The sequence below is a fragment of the Daktulosphaira vitifoliae genome, unplaced genomic scaffold (assembly GCF_025091365.1).
Source record: "Daktulosphaira vitifoliae isolate Bord-2020 unplaced genomic scaffold, ASM2509136v1 Scaffold_3, whole genome shotgun sequence".
Lineage (NCBI taxonomy): Eukaryota > Metazoa > Arthropoda > Insecta > Hemiptera > Phylloxeridae > Daktulosphaira > Daktulosphaira vitifoliae.
In genome coordinates this window covers 40521880-40543991 of record NW_026099574.1, presented here as the reverse complement: position 1 = coordinate 40543991, position 22112 = coordinate 40521880, and the positions used below count along the sequence as shown (strand labels likewise).

The 22112-nt window shown below is 25.0% G+C and overlaps 1 protein-coding gene across 2 annotated transcripts in view; it reads left to right on the top strand.

The window, feature by feature from the left end:
- Positions 1 to 1055: 1055 nt before the first annotated feature.
- The window catches only part of LOC126903208 (prothoracicostatic peptide), a 28158-nt gene continuing 7101 nt past the window's right edge, over positions 1056 to 22112 (top strand). Inside the window, exons 1-4 of one of the 2 annotated variants that reach the window (XM_050681278.1) lie at positions 1056 to 1276; positions 14898 to 15035; positions 19362 to 19619; positions 19816 to 19948. In XM_050681278.1, the coding sequence (XP_050537235.1) occupies positions 14919 to 15035; positions 19362 to 19619; positions 19816 to 19948 (508 nt within the window). In that variant the 5' untranslated portion in view covers positions 1056 to 1276; positions 14898 to 14918. Of the gene's footprint in view, positions 1277 to 14897; positions 15036 to 19361; positions 19620 to 19815; positions 19957 to 22112 lie in introns of both variants that reach the window. The other variant, XR_007703444.1, reaches the window with a different exon arrangement.

The window sequence follows — 22112 nt, the reverse complement described above, 5'->3', positions numbered from 1 at the left end:
CCTAAGTTGTTGTATATGAAATTTTTCATTAAAGATAATGTTAGGTTAAAATTTTGTGAAACTGCATTTGTTCAGTAAATTTTAAATAAAAAATTATTTGATAAACGTATTTCATTTATGCAGATGAATCGAATGAATATGTGTAAAGGGTTATGAATTTTGTATTTTATTGCAATCTATACTATATAAACAAATTGTATATGTAATAATAATCTCGCACTTATATGAGTTTTATAAAATTTGCAAGTTGAAAAGCTGTAAGCTATAAAAGCAAAACATTTTTCATGTATTTTATTTTTTTAAATTGTAATACGTTGGAAATTTATTATATTTCCATTCACAATCGTAACATAATAAATTACACGTTACATGGTTTAGTTACAAAATTTACTTAACAATAATAATAGTTTTCGTTGACGAAGTGACGATGAAATATCAGTAACTTTTCACAGCAAATGAAGCGTTTCTAATGAATTGAAAACGAGTAGTACGTACGTATTTGAACTAAAAATGATTTCGCGAAAAGTATCAATATGTACTTTGTATACATTGAAATATGTGTTGTCAAGATTTGTGTTTATACACTTAATTTAAATTTAAACGAAATTACACGGTATTAATTTGAAAAAATATGAATATAGATTAGATTTTGTGTAATAGTGGACTAAATAAATATCAGAAAATTGCATTGTGCGGTTTTTATAAAATAACACACTCGGTCGGGGTAACCACTCGGAGTATTTGTACTGGTGGATAAGTGTTTAGGTAATGACAAACAAAAATATAAATGCTCGTTAAGTTAGAGGAAAGGAATAGAAGTCTACAGGCCGTTACAAGCACACACGCCATTGGCGCAGTGTCGTCTCAGCTAATCCTAATGAATGAAAACATTTACACCGGACACATCAGAAGGTATTCTCAACATGAACTGTTAACGAGAGGAGGCGCATTTCTCCTATCGTTTCGGTGTCGGTAGCGCGTGCGAGTTTCGTGCACACCACTAACGTCTGTTATAATGTGGTTTGTGGGTGTAACGCGGTCGGGGGTGAGGCGCCTTTGTATATAACTTGTTGTCACAGGGTGTTAAGCCGCAGACGGCATTTAAAAACATTCACGACCATTCATTACACTGTGCGTATAGTACCGTTATTGTTTCATTACCACCTCATTCAGTGAGTATTACCGACCATTGAATATCAAAAAATATATATACTGCGAATAAAAAATAAAAAATATCACAAGTCCGAAATTGCCAGACCCGGTGACGACAAAAAAGGTTAGTCTCGAATAACTTACTTAAACAATACTATTGTATGATCCAAGAGACTTTAATTTTTGGTCAAATTAAAAATTATTTTAGCTAATGAGTATAAGAAAATATTCGAATAAAAAATATAAGAATACATTTTATAATTATAGACAATTAAATAATAAAAATTCATCGCTTGTGTCTAATATTACCTAAAATCAAAAATATTTATCTCAAAAAGCCATAAAGACCACCAAAAAAAAATTGTTATCAACGCTTGACACATTTACTACTAAAACAAACACTACTAAATTTTAATGGTTCATTTCAAATGCATTATTATTAAATCTGCTTGTAGATATTCGTTAAATGAAATTATGAGTTACAACATTCAACATGTAATAAAAATTTATATCAAATAGAATTAAGATAAAACCAAAAAAAAAAAATAGTTATGTATAATAACACCTAAAAACGGTTAAGCTTGTCATAAGTTTTTCTTCTTGAAACTCGGCGAATAAAATATAAAAAAAATGTAGCTTTTTGTATCAAATTTAGTTGCTATCAACGTTTTATATATTTTGAAGATTATCTATAATTAATATCCCTACTAATGCTAACACAATTTAGAAATTTCTTAACCTTGAAAACATAAACTGCATCACTATAAATAATTAAACATTTTTATTTGTAATTCATACTTAAAAATATATAAATAAAAACTATTCTGTTAAAAAAATTCTCAATAATTAAATTTTTTAAAGCCTTGAAACTTTTTTAATTTTTATTTATAATCCATAATGTTTGCATTATACATTTTTTACAATAAGTAAATAATTAATATTTCACTACATACTTAATTTTAAAACAATTTAAAGAGGATAAATGAATAGCTTGGAAAAGTTTCATCGCTGCACTAGGATTTAGTGAAATAAACTTAAAGAAATATAGCAATATAAAATAAAAATAATCTCTTACACGTTTCCAAAGTTTATAAATTAACATTTTTGAATAAATCTTAAATTGTTGAATCCATATTATTCAACAATTTTCTAGGCGATTATTACTAAATTCATAATAATTTTTCTATTTTTTTTATAATTTAATATAGTTAATAGCTTATCATATCATACTGATTGTTTATGATTAACCGACAACCGTTATAAATCATATAACTATTATCATCTTGTTAAAATTTCCTTTTTAAATAATAAATCTTTCTTAACTACGAGACTATTTAAAATAATAACATCAAATTATACAAGTATTCTTAACACTTAACTCCATTATGAAGCAATTTTTATATCAGTTCGAAAACATTAAAAATTCTTCTTTTTTTAACTTAAGGTAAAATTTTTTCCATAATAATTTGGTTGCTAGGGTAAATTAAATTACAATGTTTTTTATAAAAGCTATACACTACATTAATGGGCTGATACCACTCTTGTAGCTGTTATTTGTGGGTAGTTCATCAAAGTTTTCCACCTTTCAAAAATAATTCAAGTGAAAAATACTTTTATGATTTATTTAACGATGATAATATATGATTAGATTAAAAGTTTATCATTTGTTAATTTACTCGACTGAATAAATATGAAATATAATTTCCAATAATGTCACATCATTATCACTAAAGCCTTTAACCAAACTATTTGGGGTCCCCTCTACCATAGCGATTTTTTACGATATTTTACACCGTCTGTCGAACTGATGCAATTAATTCATAAGTACATTAAATTTTTACAATATGAATGTGATTTATTTTATATCATCATCACCATCTATAGAAATTATACAGAATGATCGGTTTATCATAAACCACTCAATTACTCTCAAAATAAATAAAAAATATTGTAAAACAATTTTTGGTTTTTTTTTAGTTACATATATTTCTTGAATTGTTAGCTAATAATTAATTTTTAGAATCACCCCCTATAATTTAAAAGGGTGTTAAATTTGTTTTTTAAAGGGAACATACATATTTAACTGACTTTTAAAATAAGGCGTAATCTAATTTAAATAATGACTGGTCAATAACATTTTTTGGATCAATATTTCAGAAGTTATTAATAATTTAAAGTAATGACTAGAAATGAAGAGTAGGTGTTGCTATTTTCATCACTAGTCATTTCCCGGCCGTACTTTTCGTTCGGTTTTGGTATAAAAATGAGAATAACATTCTAAGTACTGGTCCGAAAATTGTTATCAACCAGTCATTATCTTAATTAGATTTTTTTCTACTTTATAAGCTAGTTAAATATGTATGTTACCATTTAAAAAAATAAAGTTGACACCCCTTTGTATTAGAAGGGATGATCCTAAAAAATAATTAATGGATAATAAATCGAGAAATATATGTAACTATAAAAAACTAATATTTTTTTTTTACAATATTTGATTTATTTTGAGAGTAATCGAGTGAATAATTATAAAAATATATTGTTTTCAATTTTTATAAAAATGATATATTATACATTATTTTCATCCACAAAAAACCTGCGAGGTGATATCCAAAACTTTTCATTATTTATAAAATATTATATATAATCTTAGTACGAAACGTTAAATATTATTATAGACCCTAGAAAAATGTTCAACATTGGGTATCTAAAAATGCTAGTTACGCCTTTTTTAAAGCGTCAATTACTTTGAACTTCGAGACCATATAATAAAAGTTTTTTCGATCCAAGCTTAAAATGAAAAACGAAACTAGGAAAGTTAGATTTTTTACGATTTAGGGTACAATAAATTTGTATCGCCATTTTGTTTTTTCTATACTTAAAATGTTTTAAAATCGAATTGATAAACAGTAAAGTATGTTGAAATTTTTTGTGAATTTTGAGAATTCAAAATTGAAATTTGTTTCATTGTCTAAAAAGCTGAACTTCTTGTTTTTCTACTTACATAAAATTTTAACTATAGAACCAGTAGACAGCAATGAGTGTAGAATTTTTTTTTTTCAAAAATTATAAGATTTACTACTACTTAAATAACGTCACGAAGATATTTAAGCTTTCTCGAAGAGAGTGAAAGTACTTCTTTTGTGGAAAATTAAAATCATAATTTCATTTTTCATTTTTTATTTAAAAATATCATAAAATGTTTTATCATATAGACTTAGATCGTATTTGCTGAACACAATAGAATTATTTAATTTGTATAGTACAAGTTTTTATGTAACTTGCTTCTTATTGTTTGAAATACTAATCTCATTGGTCTAAATTTACTATTCCCATAAACCGCATAACTGAGATCCTGAATCTAACGCAGGCCACATTTAGAACATTTAAACAGTTCTATTAAAGTGTAAAGTCTCTAAATAGCTTAATTTATGACATATAAATCCTTTTTACTCATTGAAGATTTAAATCATGTTAATCAAACTTTGTTTACCACGAAACCGACAATATCCTTTTCTATTTGAATTTGTGTATGTGTATCTTATAAAAATAATTTTGAAAAGGGTCGAATATTTCAAGAATAAGTCATTAAACTTGTAAACAATTATTAATTTGTTGAAAAGTTCGTTAGAGTATATAATGATCTACAACAAAACAACTTACAATAATTAATTCTTGTAATAATAATACATTTTCGAACCGTCTAACTGTATAATAACTATTATTATACAGTGTGCCAATAAATCAAAAGAGTAGTGTAAATTCAGTACTATTCAATACTTCATAGAAATATTAAACATTTATCATTTATTAATGATGTCAATTTAATTAAATTAACAATTAGTGCATTTATTGATAAAAAAATATGCAACTTTCGTATTTGTGTTAAATTATATTGACATGTAGTGCATTATACGTAAAATTAATTGTTTTTTTTATTAATAATTTTAATTAATTCATGATTTAAAATCGTATAATTTTAACGAATAGACAAAAATTTTGCTAGTTAAAAAAACTCAATCTTATTTTAAACCTAAAATGTTTACTTACAAAAAATGTATTGAATGTTTTGCCGATAGTTAATACCGCTACTGTTATAGTAATGTAACGAATTCCAGTAAAAGCAATTAATACGAATTCAAAGGGAATAATTGGAGTTTCTTTAACTAAGCTAAACTACAACTGGCTATTTCTATAAACAATAACTAGATTAAGTAATATATTTTTTTCAAGCAGGATAGTAGTAACTTAGCGATTTATGAACTAAAATACTAAAACAAAAAAATATACAACACATTTACTAAACTAATGATATGATATTAATTGAATATTCATAAAAACACGAGTTTTAGGTAACGCAAATAATTTGTTTCCAATATAAACTATTAACTATAATCATTACTCGATTTTCACGGATTGATTCAATGGGTAAATTATGTATATGCTCATAATCAACAAATAATAATGTGAACTAACATCTAGTCAAGTTGAATCATTTTAGTTATTAATATAAAATAATATGTAACACAGATTTCGGCTAAAGCGATGCAGACAAATATTTATTACCTTGATTAGAGACCATTCCTTAATTGAAGTTCAATTAACTTCTGATGATATTTGTATTTAAATTGACTGGCCAATTTTACACTATAGTAGAATTCCGATAATCCGGCACGTTCGGGACCGGCTCCGTGACGGACTATCGAAAATTTCGGTCTATCTGGCGGTGCCCTTTCCTTTTAGTGTAGGCTTTGCTATAAGAACAATTAGGTTAATAATTAAACGAAAAATACAGTATGCAAATACAAAAAAGTTTGTTTTACATTTCATATAATTTATGTGCAAGTACTGTAATACATATTTCATTTAAAAAAGTCACGAGTGTCGTTTGTTTTCTTGATTTTTGGCGTTTAGTATAACATTTTTATCTAATAATTATGAAGATCAATAATTTCTGAAGCACTGTAGCTAGTACTGAAACACAGTTTACTACAATGTAAAAGGACACAAAACAACAACGCACAAAAAAATAGCGAAGACGCTTCGTGATTGATTAACTGTACTGCACCTGTATTTGTTGTGATAGCTGAGACTAGCCGGCCGTGTAATACAACTTCCTGTTATCAAATTTTAAGCGCGCGTTCAATGTACTAGGACCGGTCTAATTTTATCGTTTATGTATATTATATACAGTAAATATGATAAAATTAGACCGGTCCGAGTACTACTATGTCCACTACTACGTATTGTTGGTTATTAGTTTTCTGCTCTATTGTAAATTCGTCCGGATGATCCCGAATACCCTGAAAATTTCCGAATAGCTCCTGATCGTTTTTATTTGCTTTAAAGGCATTTTTTTGGAAATTATTGGAAACTTACTATTTTGTCTAAGTGATCACTCTTTATTCAAACCATTAAATTTTGCATTTTAATCAACAGAATAATCAATTAAAAATTTTACAGTTATAATAATATGGTATATGAATACTTACAAAATTTACGAGTGATTAGTTAAATAAAGTTTTCTTTTAATTTTTCTTAATGTATAACTCTGAAAAGTGACATACTAACTTAAGAAAAGCTTTAATGTTTTAACAAAATTATACTTTTAATGTTTTAACACAATGGTGTAGCTTTTCAAATAAACTTACTTGTGTGTTGAATTTAGTGAAAAACTTAAGTAAGAGAAACGCTTTTACATAGGAAATGAAAATAATCTGTTCTAAGGATAACTATATCACTTTTTCTAAGAATCATATTTTCATTATTCTGTAAAAAGAAAACCTTATTTATAAACACAACTTAAATTCTAATATATTTACATTTATTTCTATACGATTACGTTGATTTCTAGATATTTAATTTTCACTTGTAACTCTTTTAGTTAAACAAAATATCTTATTATAAAGTAGTATTTATTAAAAAAAAAAACAAAAATCTTACATTTAATAAGTCATGCATTCTTAATTGAAGTTAATAAAAATTATTTGAAATTATTCCAATAGTATACAATTTAATAGTTTTTACCCATTTAATTTAGATTAATGAAGTTTTTCTAGTGTAAGTAATATTTTTTATTTCATTGTTTAGTGTTATAATTTATCTATTTTTGGATCAAATCAGATTGAATTTAAAACAAGTTTATGTAACGATATTGTTAACCTATTTTTAGCGAGAAAATCTATAATATAACATTAAAGTGTGATAAAAGTTCTGCAGAAATACGTATAGTATAAGCAGTGGCTATCTAGTATCCCCAAGTGTGTCGTCCCGAATTAAAAATTCCCAGTATAGGTATATAAAATATATAAACACAAATGATCCTTGTATATCAGGTCAATTACCAGTGAGCATGTATAAATTACTAATAAGCTCTAAAAATATAAAAAGTTCATGTATCCGTTATGATCTATCGCCTGTTGTGAGCATGAATAACAAAAAAACAGCTAAGATAAAAAATTATTTCGATAGAAAAATATTTAGATTCAGATAGAAATAATCTTTTTAACTTTCATCTGAATGAACAAATGATAAAATGATTTTTACCAGTTAATATGAATCATATTAAGGTATACTATTTAAGTATCAAGTGTTATTGACAATAGTAAATAATGAAGTGTATAAAATTTAAATCCTGAATATAAAATAAAAAATTATATGTAAGCTAATTTGCTAAATACCTATTTTATTTGAAATACTAGCTATATTTATACATTTTAAAAGTCCCTCTTTATACAATTTTGAACCCCAATACCAGACTCCAAAAATGTATTAATCACATAATTGGCAATTGCTTCTTTTATGATCAACATTCCACCAATAGTCAAAAAAATGTTTTTCTATGATAAATAGTAAACAATTTTCATGTATAACAGCACCAAAATAATATAAAATCTATTATTTTTAGTAAAGATTTGAGAAATAAATATTAAAGATGCGAGTAGTTTTTAAAACTCAAACTAAAAAATGGCTGTATGTAAACTCCGACGAAACTGATAAACTACATTTCACAAACTCCGACAAATAAATGAGTATGTTTTATTAGTCTTAACTACTGTTTTATCCTTAATTTATTTTTAAAAAACCTAGAAAAGTGGAGTCACGGAACAGCGAAGACCCGGCATAGTTGAGACAAGTATAGATGATATCTAACATTGATTACTGTCATATATCACTATCATAAAAAACGCTTCGATGCAAAAATGTAGATAGAGTTTAATTTTTGAAGGAAATGTTGGATTTTGTAAAAGTAAATAATTTCCTATTTTCTTAATTATATTCTAATTATAAGTTTAATACAGGAATAAATACATATTATAGAAATTAAATTTAGTATGAAATTGACATTTAATATTTTGTATTGTATTTTTACGGAGAAATTATAAAAAGTAATAAAGTATAATTTTTATATATTTCGTTTCCTGTAATTAACTTAATTCGATTATTCTGACCTTTTTTATTTGTTATTTATTATTTAAGTAATGAAATTAAAATTGTAATTTATCGTAAGCTATTGGTAGCTAGAACTTATTTTTTTTTTTTTTGTAAAGGTGTAGCTTTCTTCTTTTTAATATACATATTGGATTGACATTAAAAGCAGTAAAATGAATAATGCTAACTCTTAAATATTTATTATTGTTTTTATTTCATAAAAGGAGGAGTAAATGGGATACTTACCCTTCTCCTATTCGACTATTACGTTTGGTCTAAAATAAAGGCATCAATAATTAAGAAAAAAAACTGAAATAGAAAACACGAAAAACTATAATTTTTTACACAAAAATAATATTTTGTTTTTAACTTTGGGAGCCATATACATATAACAGTTAAGTCGTCGAGACTATTTTTTAACATAAAATATGTAGCTTGAGCTTTAATTTAATATATGATTTAAAGCTTGGAGTATTTTCTTAAAATTTTCAAAAGTAAAGTTGAAAAAGTTATACATTTTTACATAAAGTATAAATTTTTCAAAAAGTTGTAGCAATTTTAAGTAAGATAGGTGGAACGCAACGGAGATCGTTTTATTGAGGTTGAGTGTAAGGTGCCACAATTTAAAATATTTTTGGACAATGATTTCAGTTTAGTATCTCCTCTAGTTTTTTAAACGAGTCAGCCTGAGCTACTAAACTCACGTGATCTGCATACTTAAATATATGAAATATTGTGTTTATAAATTCGGACGAGATTAATTGAAAGAGATATAATAAACAAATCATGATATATAGACATTATAGGGTTTTACAAAAAAAAATTTTTTTTGAACTATTTACTTAAATAAAATTTGACCGAATAAGTGTAGACGTGTAAATTAATCCCGAAATACACTTGATACTGAATAGTTTCCGAATATTCTTAATTAATATTCCTAATACTATTTTTAACGTATTCCAAAACTGTAAAAATTATTTTAGAAAATGTAACCTAAAATGATATTTGATGGATCAAAAGTTATTAATGATGTCAAAATCTAGTTGGACACATAAACATGTTTTTTTGTAATTAACATTATTTTCTTTAATTTTTGGATATCTCTATTTTATACTGAATTTAGCCAAATAACAGCTATGCAATTCAACTCTGTTATTCAGTGGAGTAACTATAATAAATAGTTAAAAAAATATTTACTACTTAATTCAGCTTTAATATACATCTAAAATAGATGAATAATTCTTCTACATTATTGATAATTATATTTACTTTTGACAATGCCTTAAACTTATAATACAAAAGAATATACTATATGATATATGTTCTAATCTAGTTAAGGGAAAGTATATTAAATTAATAGTCTTAATGTTTACTAAACGTGCCTTTAAACTGTTTACTAAAAAAATGTTGTATATAACACGTATTTTATATAGTAAACAATATTTTCAAAACTACATTATTTTATTTTTTATTATTACCTTATTCAAATATCAATATAATGAATGACATTACACCTGATAAGAATTTTTATATTTATTATATTATGTTTACATACCACAAATCAGATAAACCTTAATATGATTTTAATATTTTTAAACGTACTTGCTTTTCATTATATCATATGAATAAATTAATGATATTAATCATTAACTTACATAATATTAATAATATTATTGTTTAATAATAATATATTATATTGAACTATAATTCAATCTAAAATATCTGTAATAATATATTATTACAGTAACTTCACAGAAAATATTTTTGTAGATTAATGGCTTAAAATAGAGAATACGGTTATATATTTTTGAAGGTTGAATTAAAAATTAATACTAAGATTTGATCATTTAAATGAACCTATTGGTAAATTGTTACAATATTTTATTATTTTTAAAAAACAAAGTTTGATTTGAAGATGTTAAGATTTTACAGAATTAATAATAAAAATATATAATATATAAAAATATATAATAAAAAGTATAATAAATAAATACACCAACTACCATGCTCATAGTCAAAGAACAATTTCATTTACCGCACTAAACAAATAATAAGATTGTTTAGGACTAGAACAGAATATAACCCAAAGGTCACATACATTCGGCTACTCTATATAACAGCTGACAGACTTAAGGGAATACAATTATTTTCTTTCATAAAATTTGACCAATGTAGTTACACATTTGAAGTATAAAAGAATGGAGATGAAACTTTGAGTATTATTTTTATGTATATGAATACAATAAGAAATTTTTGTTACCTTTTTCAAATAGAATCATAATTAAAATTGAAATTAACACAGAAATTTTAATAATTTTTTAAAGCAGATATTACATAATTACAAAAAACCAGAAAATGAAAAATCCAATAAAAAAATTTTAATTGTATATAATGTGACAGGAGCGTATTTATGAAAGGCTATACGAGATACGAGGATACGGGTACCATGAAATTCATACAACGACCTAATTTTTTACTGAATATTGTGTCTTGTAGAAGTTTTTCAGCAAAAATATACAATAGGTACATACCAACAATAATACATGCCTGGTTCACATTGTTAGCTAATTTTGTTATTTATTTAGTGAAATAGCATAATATTTACTTAGCTCGAAAAGGAATGTGTTTTTCAATCAAATAAATTAATCAAACTACCATAAAATTTTAAGCAGATTTTTTAACTATTATTTTTGACATAACTGTTAATTTTATAAATAATAATTAATATAATAAATAATTATTTTATTTTATCGTTGAAGAACTAACTACATTAAAGTATAACTTTGAAAAGTTATTTTTAATAATTATTGTTTAACTTAATGAAAATACAAACATTGTTAAATTAAACGAAAATAATACAACTAATTTATTAATACATTAAGGTATAATTATTACAATAGTCAGTCGAAAACTAGAGAAATAGTAAAATGTCATGGTAATGATTATAGTCTAAAAAAATGAAGTGCTCCCAGTACATTTCATAGTACAATGAAAATACATTACACGGTATAAAGATGAGTTTTTCGAAGCGGAAAAATAAAAGAATAACTCAAGTATAAAACAACGATCATGCAGTCATAAATCCTTTAGCGATTGTTTACGTATCTTAGGACCAACTCAATCCGAAGAACAAACCGTTTAGCATAGCAAAAGTGGCTATTGGATAAATAAAAAATAGACGTTTTTGTATATTGAAAAAACAAACTAAAAATATATCACATGAATGACCTTATTCTCAATCCTTTATTATTTCTTGCTAGCCGTTAGTTCCCACAACTCGTTTAGTATTGTTTTGTTGAAACAAAACATACTTAAATACTTTTTACTTTGACACTCAATTATAGTTTTCATCCTAAGTATTTATGAAATCATTAAATAGCAAATTATAAAAGGAAGTTTAAATAATAATAATTTCACTATTTTTATTTAATAATTACACTAGTCTACAAAACTTTCTTTACAACATTAATGAAACTATTACATTTTTAGCAATATATTTACACTGATTTCTAATTTATCTTCAACACTTTTCCAAAATGTCTAGTTTTTGAGATATTTACTAATTTATAAGAACAGCAACATTTAAAAAATAATAAAAAATCAACAATTTCTTTTTCTTTCAAATGAAATTTATTTTTGTGATGTTACACAAGTTTCTTTTACAAAATTTCAATCAAATTCGTTAAGTTGAAACTAGTTTATGAAATTTTAAAAATGGGTTTGTAGGCGATTTTAAGAAAAATAAAACTAATTTTTTTTAAATAATTTATATATAAAAATTTTAAATAGAAGATTTTATGAGAATTTCAATAATTAATTTTTTTATCATTGCATGATTAGAAACTGATTTAATTGCTATTAACCGAAAAATTAAACAAAAGACTATATAAACTATAAAAGGTAATATTTTCATCTTATGTTAAATTTATGTCAAAACAGCTTGAATAAATTTATTTAGTAACACGTCTCCACGATTTCCAGTGATTTTTTGTGGCTTTCTGAATTAAATATTTTTTATTTAAAATTAATATTTTTCATGTAGTTTTTGATTTTCCTCAAGCGATTAATTTTTATTTTTTAATCCTTTTAAGTTATGAAAATAGCTAACAATATTGTTATACAAAATCTAAAAAAAAAAACTTAAATATAAACTTATAATATAACTTATAAAATATTACATTACACAAATAATAGAATTGCTTCTCGATAATAAATCACTTTGTAGATTTATATTTGATACATTTTTATTTTTAATATTAAATTTATAAATATACTTATGAAAATTTTCATCTTACAATAAGAAATATTTGCTATTGTTATTGCAACCACAGAAAATAAAACAATAGATGAACAATAGATTCTTTTAATAGCCGTTTAAATTATTGAAAGCCGATATTCGTACATTNAGTGATTAAAATCACTACCGTTTAAATTATTGAAAGCCGATATTCGTACATTTTTAATGAGTTTTCATTGTAGTGTAAAGCATTTAACTAAAAATACTTTTACATAATTAAAGAAATATTTAAAACTTGAGGGTCTTTAAGTATTTCAAATGTATTATCCATAAATTGTATTGCACCATAATTATAAATTTGATAGTTTTCAAATATAAATATAATTAATTGTATAAAAAAAAAATCCTATTAAAATACAACTACTTTGTAGTATATAAATGAAGTTATATAATTTAATATTCATAAGTTATTTGTTTTGTATTCATCATTTTTGTAATGATTTATTAATTTCAATTAGCTTAAATTTTGTATAGAATTTTATTAATAAATTTAATATTAATACTCAAGATTATTTCAAAATAAATTGGTTTTTATGTACTTATAAATTAACTACTTTTCTAATAAACAATAATAAACTTTAAAATTATAATTCGATAACTTACAATTACTTTTATTAGACAAGTTAAAAAATTATAATATAGAAACATAAATTATGTTTTTGTAACATTTTTATATTTATACTATTTTTATAAATTTAATAAAAGTATTATTATTTAATAAAACAGGAAAACTCATCAGAAAACTTTTCAGTCAGTATAAAATAGCAAAAAATAAAAAATTACTACCAATAATCGAATAATAAACACGAAAAACCAGATATTTGAAACACATATAAATATAATTGTGTTTATTTTGACGTATTCATTATGTGACACGCTACCAAAACAATAGTTATAATTAACTTTTCATAAATAAGGCCTAATTTGAATTTATATTTTACTAAGGTAGGTTCGACGATTCGGTAGGTCATGTAAACAAGTTTTAAATTTTGAATAACATAATGTATAATGGTTCATCACACATTATCTTTAACTGCAATAATATCACATGTCCATGTCGCCCATATCGACATAAAACGAATTCTTAAAACATAAAACACTAAACGCGCATTTAACATTCTATTATTTTCTTTAATTCATATCAAATAAATTCTTAAGTTAATTATGATAATATTTAGTACTAAATGAACAATAATAATTTAATTATGTATTATTCCTATTTTCTTTCATTATTCCTGATTAGTAGTTTTTTGATTTATAAGTATAAAGTATGAACAAATATTTATTATAGAAATTAAATATAGTATGAAATTGATATTTAATAGTTTAGTATGAAGAAATTATAAAAAAATTATAAATTAGTTGTTACTTTTATGGCATACGTGTATAAAAATTGAAGGGCTTAATACAAAACTTTTCAGACGATAATTTGTTGATTATGAATAAATTGTCTACAAGGAATTTTGATTAGAGTCAAAAATATACTTTTCTTGAACAATTTTTCGCTCTGATTTCAAATCTGCAATTAGATTTTTTCTATCACCACTAATTTTTATTTGCAGATTTGAATAGTCATTACTACTTTTTCTATTTTAAATATGTTGTTGATTATCTCTTAACAGTTATTAAGCCAATGAATTTCCTCAAGCTACGCATATTTTTTTCATAATTGTTATAACTAACATTTGCTTTTATTAAACTTACTCTATTAAATGTGAATTTTATTAATAAAATAATTTTAGTTAACCGCTTAATAAACAGTACATAGCAAAACAGTTTAAAACAATAAAAACCCAATAATTATTTTATATTATCAATTAGTTTTTTAAGCAATACTGAATAAAATATGAAAAATTTGTTATTATAAATATTCTTATTTGAAAATTTGTAATTTCTTTAACATTAAACAAGATAAAATAATAACATGATGTTAAATTCTTTTTAATTTAAGTAAATGCTATTTATTAGTAATAAATAAAATAGTACATCAAATATTAAAAATGTTTAATCTTTATTTTAGGGCATAATTGAAAAAGGCGGAATGCAGAATGTCTTAGGGAGAACAGCGGCCACATTGGTTATTTTGTGTCCTTTATTTGTTTTTTCGTTGCCAGAATCAGCGATTCAATCGTCAATTAAATCTAGCCAAAACGACCAAGTAATAAAATAACTAAAATAGACCGATTTTTAAAGTAATTAAAAGCTAATATATGATGTTATTATTCGGAGTAATTATTACTCAAATAAAACGATGTATAAAATTTCACATTATCATCAGTAAGAATAAAATGATCTTATAACATTTAAATAAAAATACATAAATACGTAAAATTAAAAACAAATAGCAATTCTTTGTTTTAATATCAATTATTTTTTAATTCAGGATGATTTATTTGAAAATGTGGGATGAATAACAGCTGCAAATTAGTAGAAAAATTCGGTCCGAGAAAATAAATTATTTCAAAAAATTAAAATAAAAAGCCTATTAAAATACAAAAATCAGTTCAGAGATAGCGAAACCAATAGACATTTTTTCGGATTTATGTTGACTGTTAGACTCCATAGGTGGAACTTGATTAAATTTTTGGGGGATTGGAAAATTCTTAGAAAAATGACGCATAGGGACTTTTCCGTCGCATTTCTTATAAATCATATAAGAATATTTTATTAATAATATAAATCAATATTAATACATAATAAAATAGTTTAAATAATAATTTCAATAAAATTATAACAAAAACAATTTAATGATTCAATGAAAAGCAAAGATTTGCAACAAAATCAATAAAGTATGGATATGTTATTTTCAGTATTTTCAATAGTACTGAAAAATGTCGCCATAATCTTAAATAAAATTACTGAACTATAGACAAGTATGTTAATGTACTAAAATTGAATGTCAAATATGAACAATAATTGCCTCATATCACATAGTTCTATTATTATAAATGAATAATAATAAGTAACCTATTATGTTATCTACTTGTTCAGTGTCAAATATATCCTTAACAAAGGTTAGCATTGGCATATAGTCTTAGTCTATTTAAAGTTATGTTCGAAAGAATTTTATATCATGTGTTGAATAGCGATATAACTCTAAATACCATAAATGCCCTGAAAATTTATGTGTTGTAGCTTTAGATATAAAAGAATCGGGATAATTTATTAAAAATTTTAAGGAACATAAATCATTAAATGATATTTGTGTAGCAATAGGTCCCTTAAACCAAACCTCGACATGAAATTTTAACAAAAATATCACGAAATGCACGTTCTTCTCATGTTTTAAGCTTTAACTGTTTTCTGGACATATTTTTAGCGAATAAACTGCTTTAGACATCCATCTTCCGTGATGAAAAGCACCAGAGTAGTGGAATTTTACAACATTAGAACGTTTTGCACCGAATAAAATAACACACAACTCGAGAAATTCTTTCAAACAACTTTTACATGAAATTTTTTTTTATAACTAGAACGGTTTATCATATATATTTAAATTGCCAAAATAAATGAATTTTTATAGTTTTTAGTAAACATAATATATATGGAACTGTTGAATTTAAGGGGGTAAATATTTGGCTTATGAGTTTTTTGATAATAACTTCTTTTATGTAAAATAATTGCATGTTCAATTTCTTATCAACTTTTACGTAAAAATCATACATTTTTTGTTTTAAGTACAATCCTATTAGACATAGTGTGTCATTTTATTTATCAACTGTTTTGAGTTTATTATTGTATGATTTCCTACTTTCTTTAAAAGTTTAGATACTATTGAATCCTTTTAGGGTGCTTTTTCTTCATTTAGAAGCTTTACCGGTACTTTAATCTCTTTTAATACTGCTTTATGTTAATATTGTTATTTTCCGTTACTATTTATATTGGTATATTTAGCATATTTTTGAAAAAACACAATTTGAATTGTCTTGTTACTTATTTGTTATAATTTGTAAAAGATCTATCTTTATATTTTATTATCGTTGATCGACGTTTAAATCCATTTTTTATCTCATTTTATTTTTCAAAGAATAGTTTACGTAGTCTATCTGATCTAGTTTTCTCATCTAGTAGTAACTATATTTGTTTGAGTATACTTTTATGTGGGTAAATCGTGATACTTATCACCTTATCTCGTGCTACAGTAAAGTTTATTAGTCTTATAAAAATAAAGTTATTGTAATATTAGAGCTATGACTTCATATCGCCAGTTAGAAGACTAGTTCTTGACCTATTTCAGCATTAAAGTCTTCACATAGATTTTGATTCTATTATTCGATATTAAATTACATAATGTGTCCCGTTTTTCTTTTTTTGGATTTCTAGCTAGTAATTGATAGAAGACTAAAATTCGCTAACGTTGAATGTCCGGCAATATACAATAATCTTATATTCTAGGTTTCTCATCAATTTGTTCTTTATCTACATATATTTCATCCAAGGCAATTTCGTTGATTCATAACACTGTCTTTTTTAAAGTAGCATTGTTAACCTTACGACAAACTCCATTAATGGGGGACTAAAAGTTTAAGGATACTTCAGGGTATAGATTTTGATACTCCCTACATACCTTAGACGTCAAGTAGGTGCCATTTTGGCTTCATCCTCATTTAACTAGGGTCCGAGAGTTTTTTAGGCTCGTCCTTTTTACAGAGTACTGTTGTGGGAAGATTATACAGTTATAATCAATATATATATTTATAAACAAAATTAATGACAGTCTCATTCTTCCTTTTCCACGCCTTAATTCTAATTACATGGGGTCGGTCACCTTTATCCTAAACTTAAATTGACACGATCTCCCCCATCAATTACACTCACACCAAACGTCCTCATATCGCATTTAATAACATCCCTTCATCTCTTTTTTGGTCTTTCTCTATAAATGACAGTATATATATATCATTAAAAATATTGATTCAATTTGGGGGGAATAAAAATATTTTTAAGCACACCCTTATGCTTTTTAATTTTTAATCTTATTATATTTAAGTTAATCACATCTCTTTTCTTAGAAATAAGGAAAAAATTTAGAGTAACTTTCGAAAGTTAAAAGGCAATCTTTATTATTTGTTTACTAAATTATTAATTTTTTTAAAATAAAACTTTGATCTAAAACTGTGTCGATTACCAGTTTTGTAATAACACTTTTTAAGTTAATATACATTTTAGTTATAAGCAAGAGGGTGCCTTATGCAGAAAAATTCTTATCTGTTCGATCGGGGCACGTGCCTCAGTCGGTCTAACCTTTCTGAATACGTTAAAGTTTTCATTATTTGAAATAATATTATCATCTTTTAATTTTTATGTTAAAGTTTAAAAGTAATTTCATATTTCATCCTTAGAGTTTTGAAAATAAACTAAAATATTCTTAATAAAAAAAACTCAGCACAGTGGGGTCAAGGCAACAGTATGGATGTGGCATAGTTGGAACAAGTATAGATGATATCTGACAGTGATTAAAATCACTATAAAAAAAAACGCTTCGATGCAAATCTTTAGATAGTGTTTAATTTTAAAAAAGTGGTGGTTTATTCCAAAAGCTACATGATCTGCTATTTCCTTATTAATATCCTGAATAAAAAAAGGATTATTAAAAAATATTATTTCTCATAAAAAAATTGTGTTGATCCATACACTTTTCAATAAGTTATAGCATTATAAAGTTAAAAATATAACATATAAAATCGTGAATTTTCACACAAAAATAGCATTTGGTAACTATTTTCACCTTGAAGACAAAATAAAGTCCGAAATTTTTTTTTTTAATATTAAAGTATATTACATATGTTTTAATATAAGATATATATAAAAATGTCAGTATTTCCGGAACACTTTCAAAAGTTAAGTTGAAAAATTTACTTTTTTGTGAAAAAATTGTCATTTTGAATCCCCTCTGTGGGCTGGTAAAGGGTTAAATTTATAAAAAAAATATACCAAATGATAGGTAAAGACATCAAGCATCTATAAAAGAAAAAATTATATTGTTATGTTCATTTTTTAAAAAGTTATGGCAGTTTTAAGTAAAAAAATTGAAAAAAGTTCGAAAATTAGTGGTTTTTAAATTTGTAATTTTTTGGAGGTTTCCCCCATTTACGGGGAACGAGGGAAAATTTTTCAATTTTTGAGGGTAATGTCTTCGACTAGATACGATTTATGATCTTTTGACGTATCATGAAAGAAATCGGTTCGGTGAGAGCTGAGAAAAAGTGGAACAGACACAAAAAAAAGAAAAAAATACATCATAGTAAAATTAATACCTTCTCAGCTTCGCATCGAAGCTAAAAAAAGTTTAAAATACACCTCAGTAGTAGAAAAAAACATTGAGTCGCCCTAGAAATACATCCCTGACACTAGCATAACCTTTAAATTAGAAATATCTATACAAGTTCATCATAAATAGATAAAAGCAGTATGTGAGTCACATCATTATATTATTATAAAACATTATTTGTAATTCTTAAATATAAGTACAATTTACCCTTAGGATAATTCAGACTATTCAAGATCTTTTGACGAAGATCAAGAGGAAAAAAGAGCATGGAGAGATTTACAAACGGTGGGCTGGGGCAAACGAGGTTGGCAAAACTTAAAAAGCACATGGGGCAAAAGGAGTCAAGACTGGCAAAATCTACGTTCATCGTGGGGAAAACGGCAAGGTTGGCAAAAGCTACACGGAGGATGGGGAAAACGCAGCTGGAAGGATATGCAGTCGACCGGTTGGGGGAAGAGATACAGCGATCAGGTATTTTCAAATGCAATTATCTTTACATACTAAAAAACTGTTAATTGTTTTTTTTCAAATAATAACAGTTATATCTAAAATTATCACTTTATCAAAATACAAATACAAAATTATATGTTAAATTAAAATACGGACTATCAACATTTTAATTAAATACTTAGTTAAAAATTTCAATGAAACGCATTTTATTTTCTAGTTTAATGTTCCATGGTCTCAATATGATGAATATTTAGAAAAGCACGATGGTGATAATGTAGCAGACAAACGGTCTTGGGATAATTTACAAGGATCTTGGGGTAAACGGGCCGCTGACTGGACAAGCTTTAGAGGTAAGACGGTAAGCCAATTTTTTTATATTATACTTATGTTTTGATTTTTAAATACAAAAACTAACCTAAGATACATCGGTTATATACACTCTTAAAAAAAAATATCTGAATTTTTACATAAATATACAAAAAGTTTTTACACGTACAATGTAAGGAGAACATTAATAAATAACAATAAAGAGAAAAAACACGTTCACGTAAACTCGTTAATATAAACTTGAACATAAACTTAATTCTTTTTTTATAAGAATATGAAAATTTTTGTTCTATTCATTACAAAGTACATTTGTTTGGCTTCTACTATTTGAATTTATTTTTTATTTCCTTTAGTTACATATATTGCATATTGACTTATGAAATAAAAGACTTAATCTAATTTAAATAATGACTGGTCAATAACATTTTTTGGACCAATATTTCAGAAGTTATTAATAATTTAAAGTAATGACAAGAAATGAAGAGTAGGTGTTGCTATTTTCATCACTAGTCATTTCCCGGCCGTACTTTTCGTTCCACTTATGTATAAAAATGAGAACAATATCTAAAGTCCTGGTCCAAAAATTGTTGTCAACCAATCATTTTCTTAATAAGATTATTTTCTACTTTATAAGCTAGTTAAATATGTATGTTACCATTTAAAAAAATAAAGTTGACACCCCTATACTTATATGGGATAATCCTAAAAAATAATTAATAGCTAATAAATCATAAATATAAGTAACTAAAAAAAACCCAACACAGGGGGGTCGAGGCACAGTGGTGACGTGTATAGATGGATCAAGTATAATGATATCTGACATTGATTAAAATCACTATAAAAAAAAAACGCTTCGATGCAAATCTTTAGATAGTGTTTAATTTTAAAAAATTGGTGGATTATTACAAAAGCTACATGATCTGCTAGTTTCTTATTAATATGCTGATTAAAATAAAATATGTCGAATGAAAAAGGGATTATTAAAAAATATTATTTCTCATAAAAAAATTATGTTGATCGATACACTTTTCAATATGTCATAGAATTATAAAGTTAAAAATATAAACATGAAGATAAAATAAAGTCCGAAATTTTTTTTTTTTTCATGATAAAGTATATTACATTAGCTTTAATTTAATATATATATATAAGTGTCAGACTTTCCGGAACATTTTCAAAAGTCAAGTTGAAAAAATTAATTTTTTGTGAAAAAGTTGTCATTTTAAATCCCCCCTGCAGGTAAAGGGTCAAATATAAAAAAAAAATATACCAAATAAAGGGTAATGATATCATGCATTTATATAAAAAAAAAATTATATTAATTTGGTTATTTTTAAAAAAGTTATAGCAATTTTAAGTAAAAAAAATTGAAAAAATTTCGAAAATTAGCAATTTTTAAATTTGTAATTTTTTTAGAGGTTTCCTCCATTTACGGGGAACGAGGGAATTTTTTTCAATTTTTGAGGGTAATGTCTTCGACTAGATACGATTTGTGATCTTTTGACGTATCATTGCAAGAAATCGGTTCGGTGAGAGCTGAGAAAAAGTGGTAACAGACACAAAAAAAAATAATAAATAAATAAAAAAAAAAACATCTTAGTAAAACCAACAGCTTCGCATCGAAGCTAAAACTAACATTTTTTTTATAATATTTTATTTATTTTGAGAGGAATCAAGTGGTTTATAATAAACCGATTATCTTGTATAGCTTCTATTACAATTATTTGAGATGAGCTTTGCTTTAAAGATTTCATATAATTTTACACCGGCTGTCATCCTGATACAAACTCATTATAGCTGATAAGTCCATATGGTGGTAAGGAGTGCGTACTGTTAAAACTCTTGTATGTTCACCCATCCGGGAATCCACAACAAACAGCTCAGCTGAGCATCAGCGCTTATGCAGCGACTAAGCGAGCCATTTTAGCACACTACACCCATATAACAATAAAAATATCAATTTGGAATCTTTTTATATTTTGACCTTGATTTTTTTAGAACATTTTGCTGAATAATATTTTTGATGGTTATACTTCTGTGGATCATATTCATAAGATGATAAGTTACAAAAGTGGGTTTCTATAAAATAAAGATTAGTTTTCTATAAAGATAAAATAGATTTTGATTAGAAGAGGGTATTATCTGTTATGATACAACAAATTATGAATCCGAATCTAAATTTTAGCG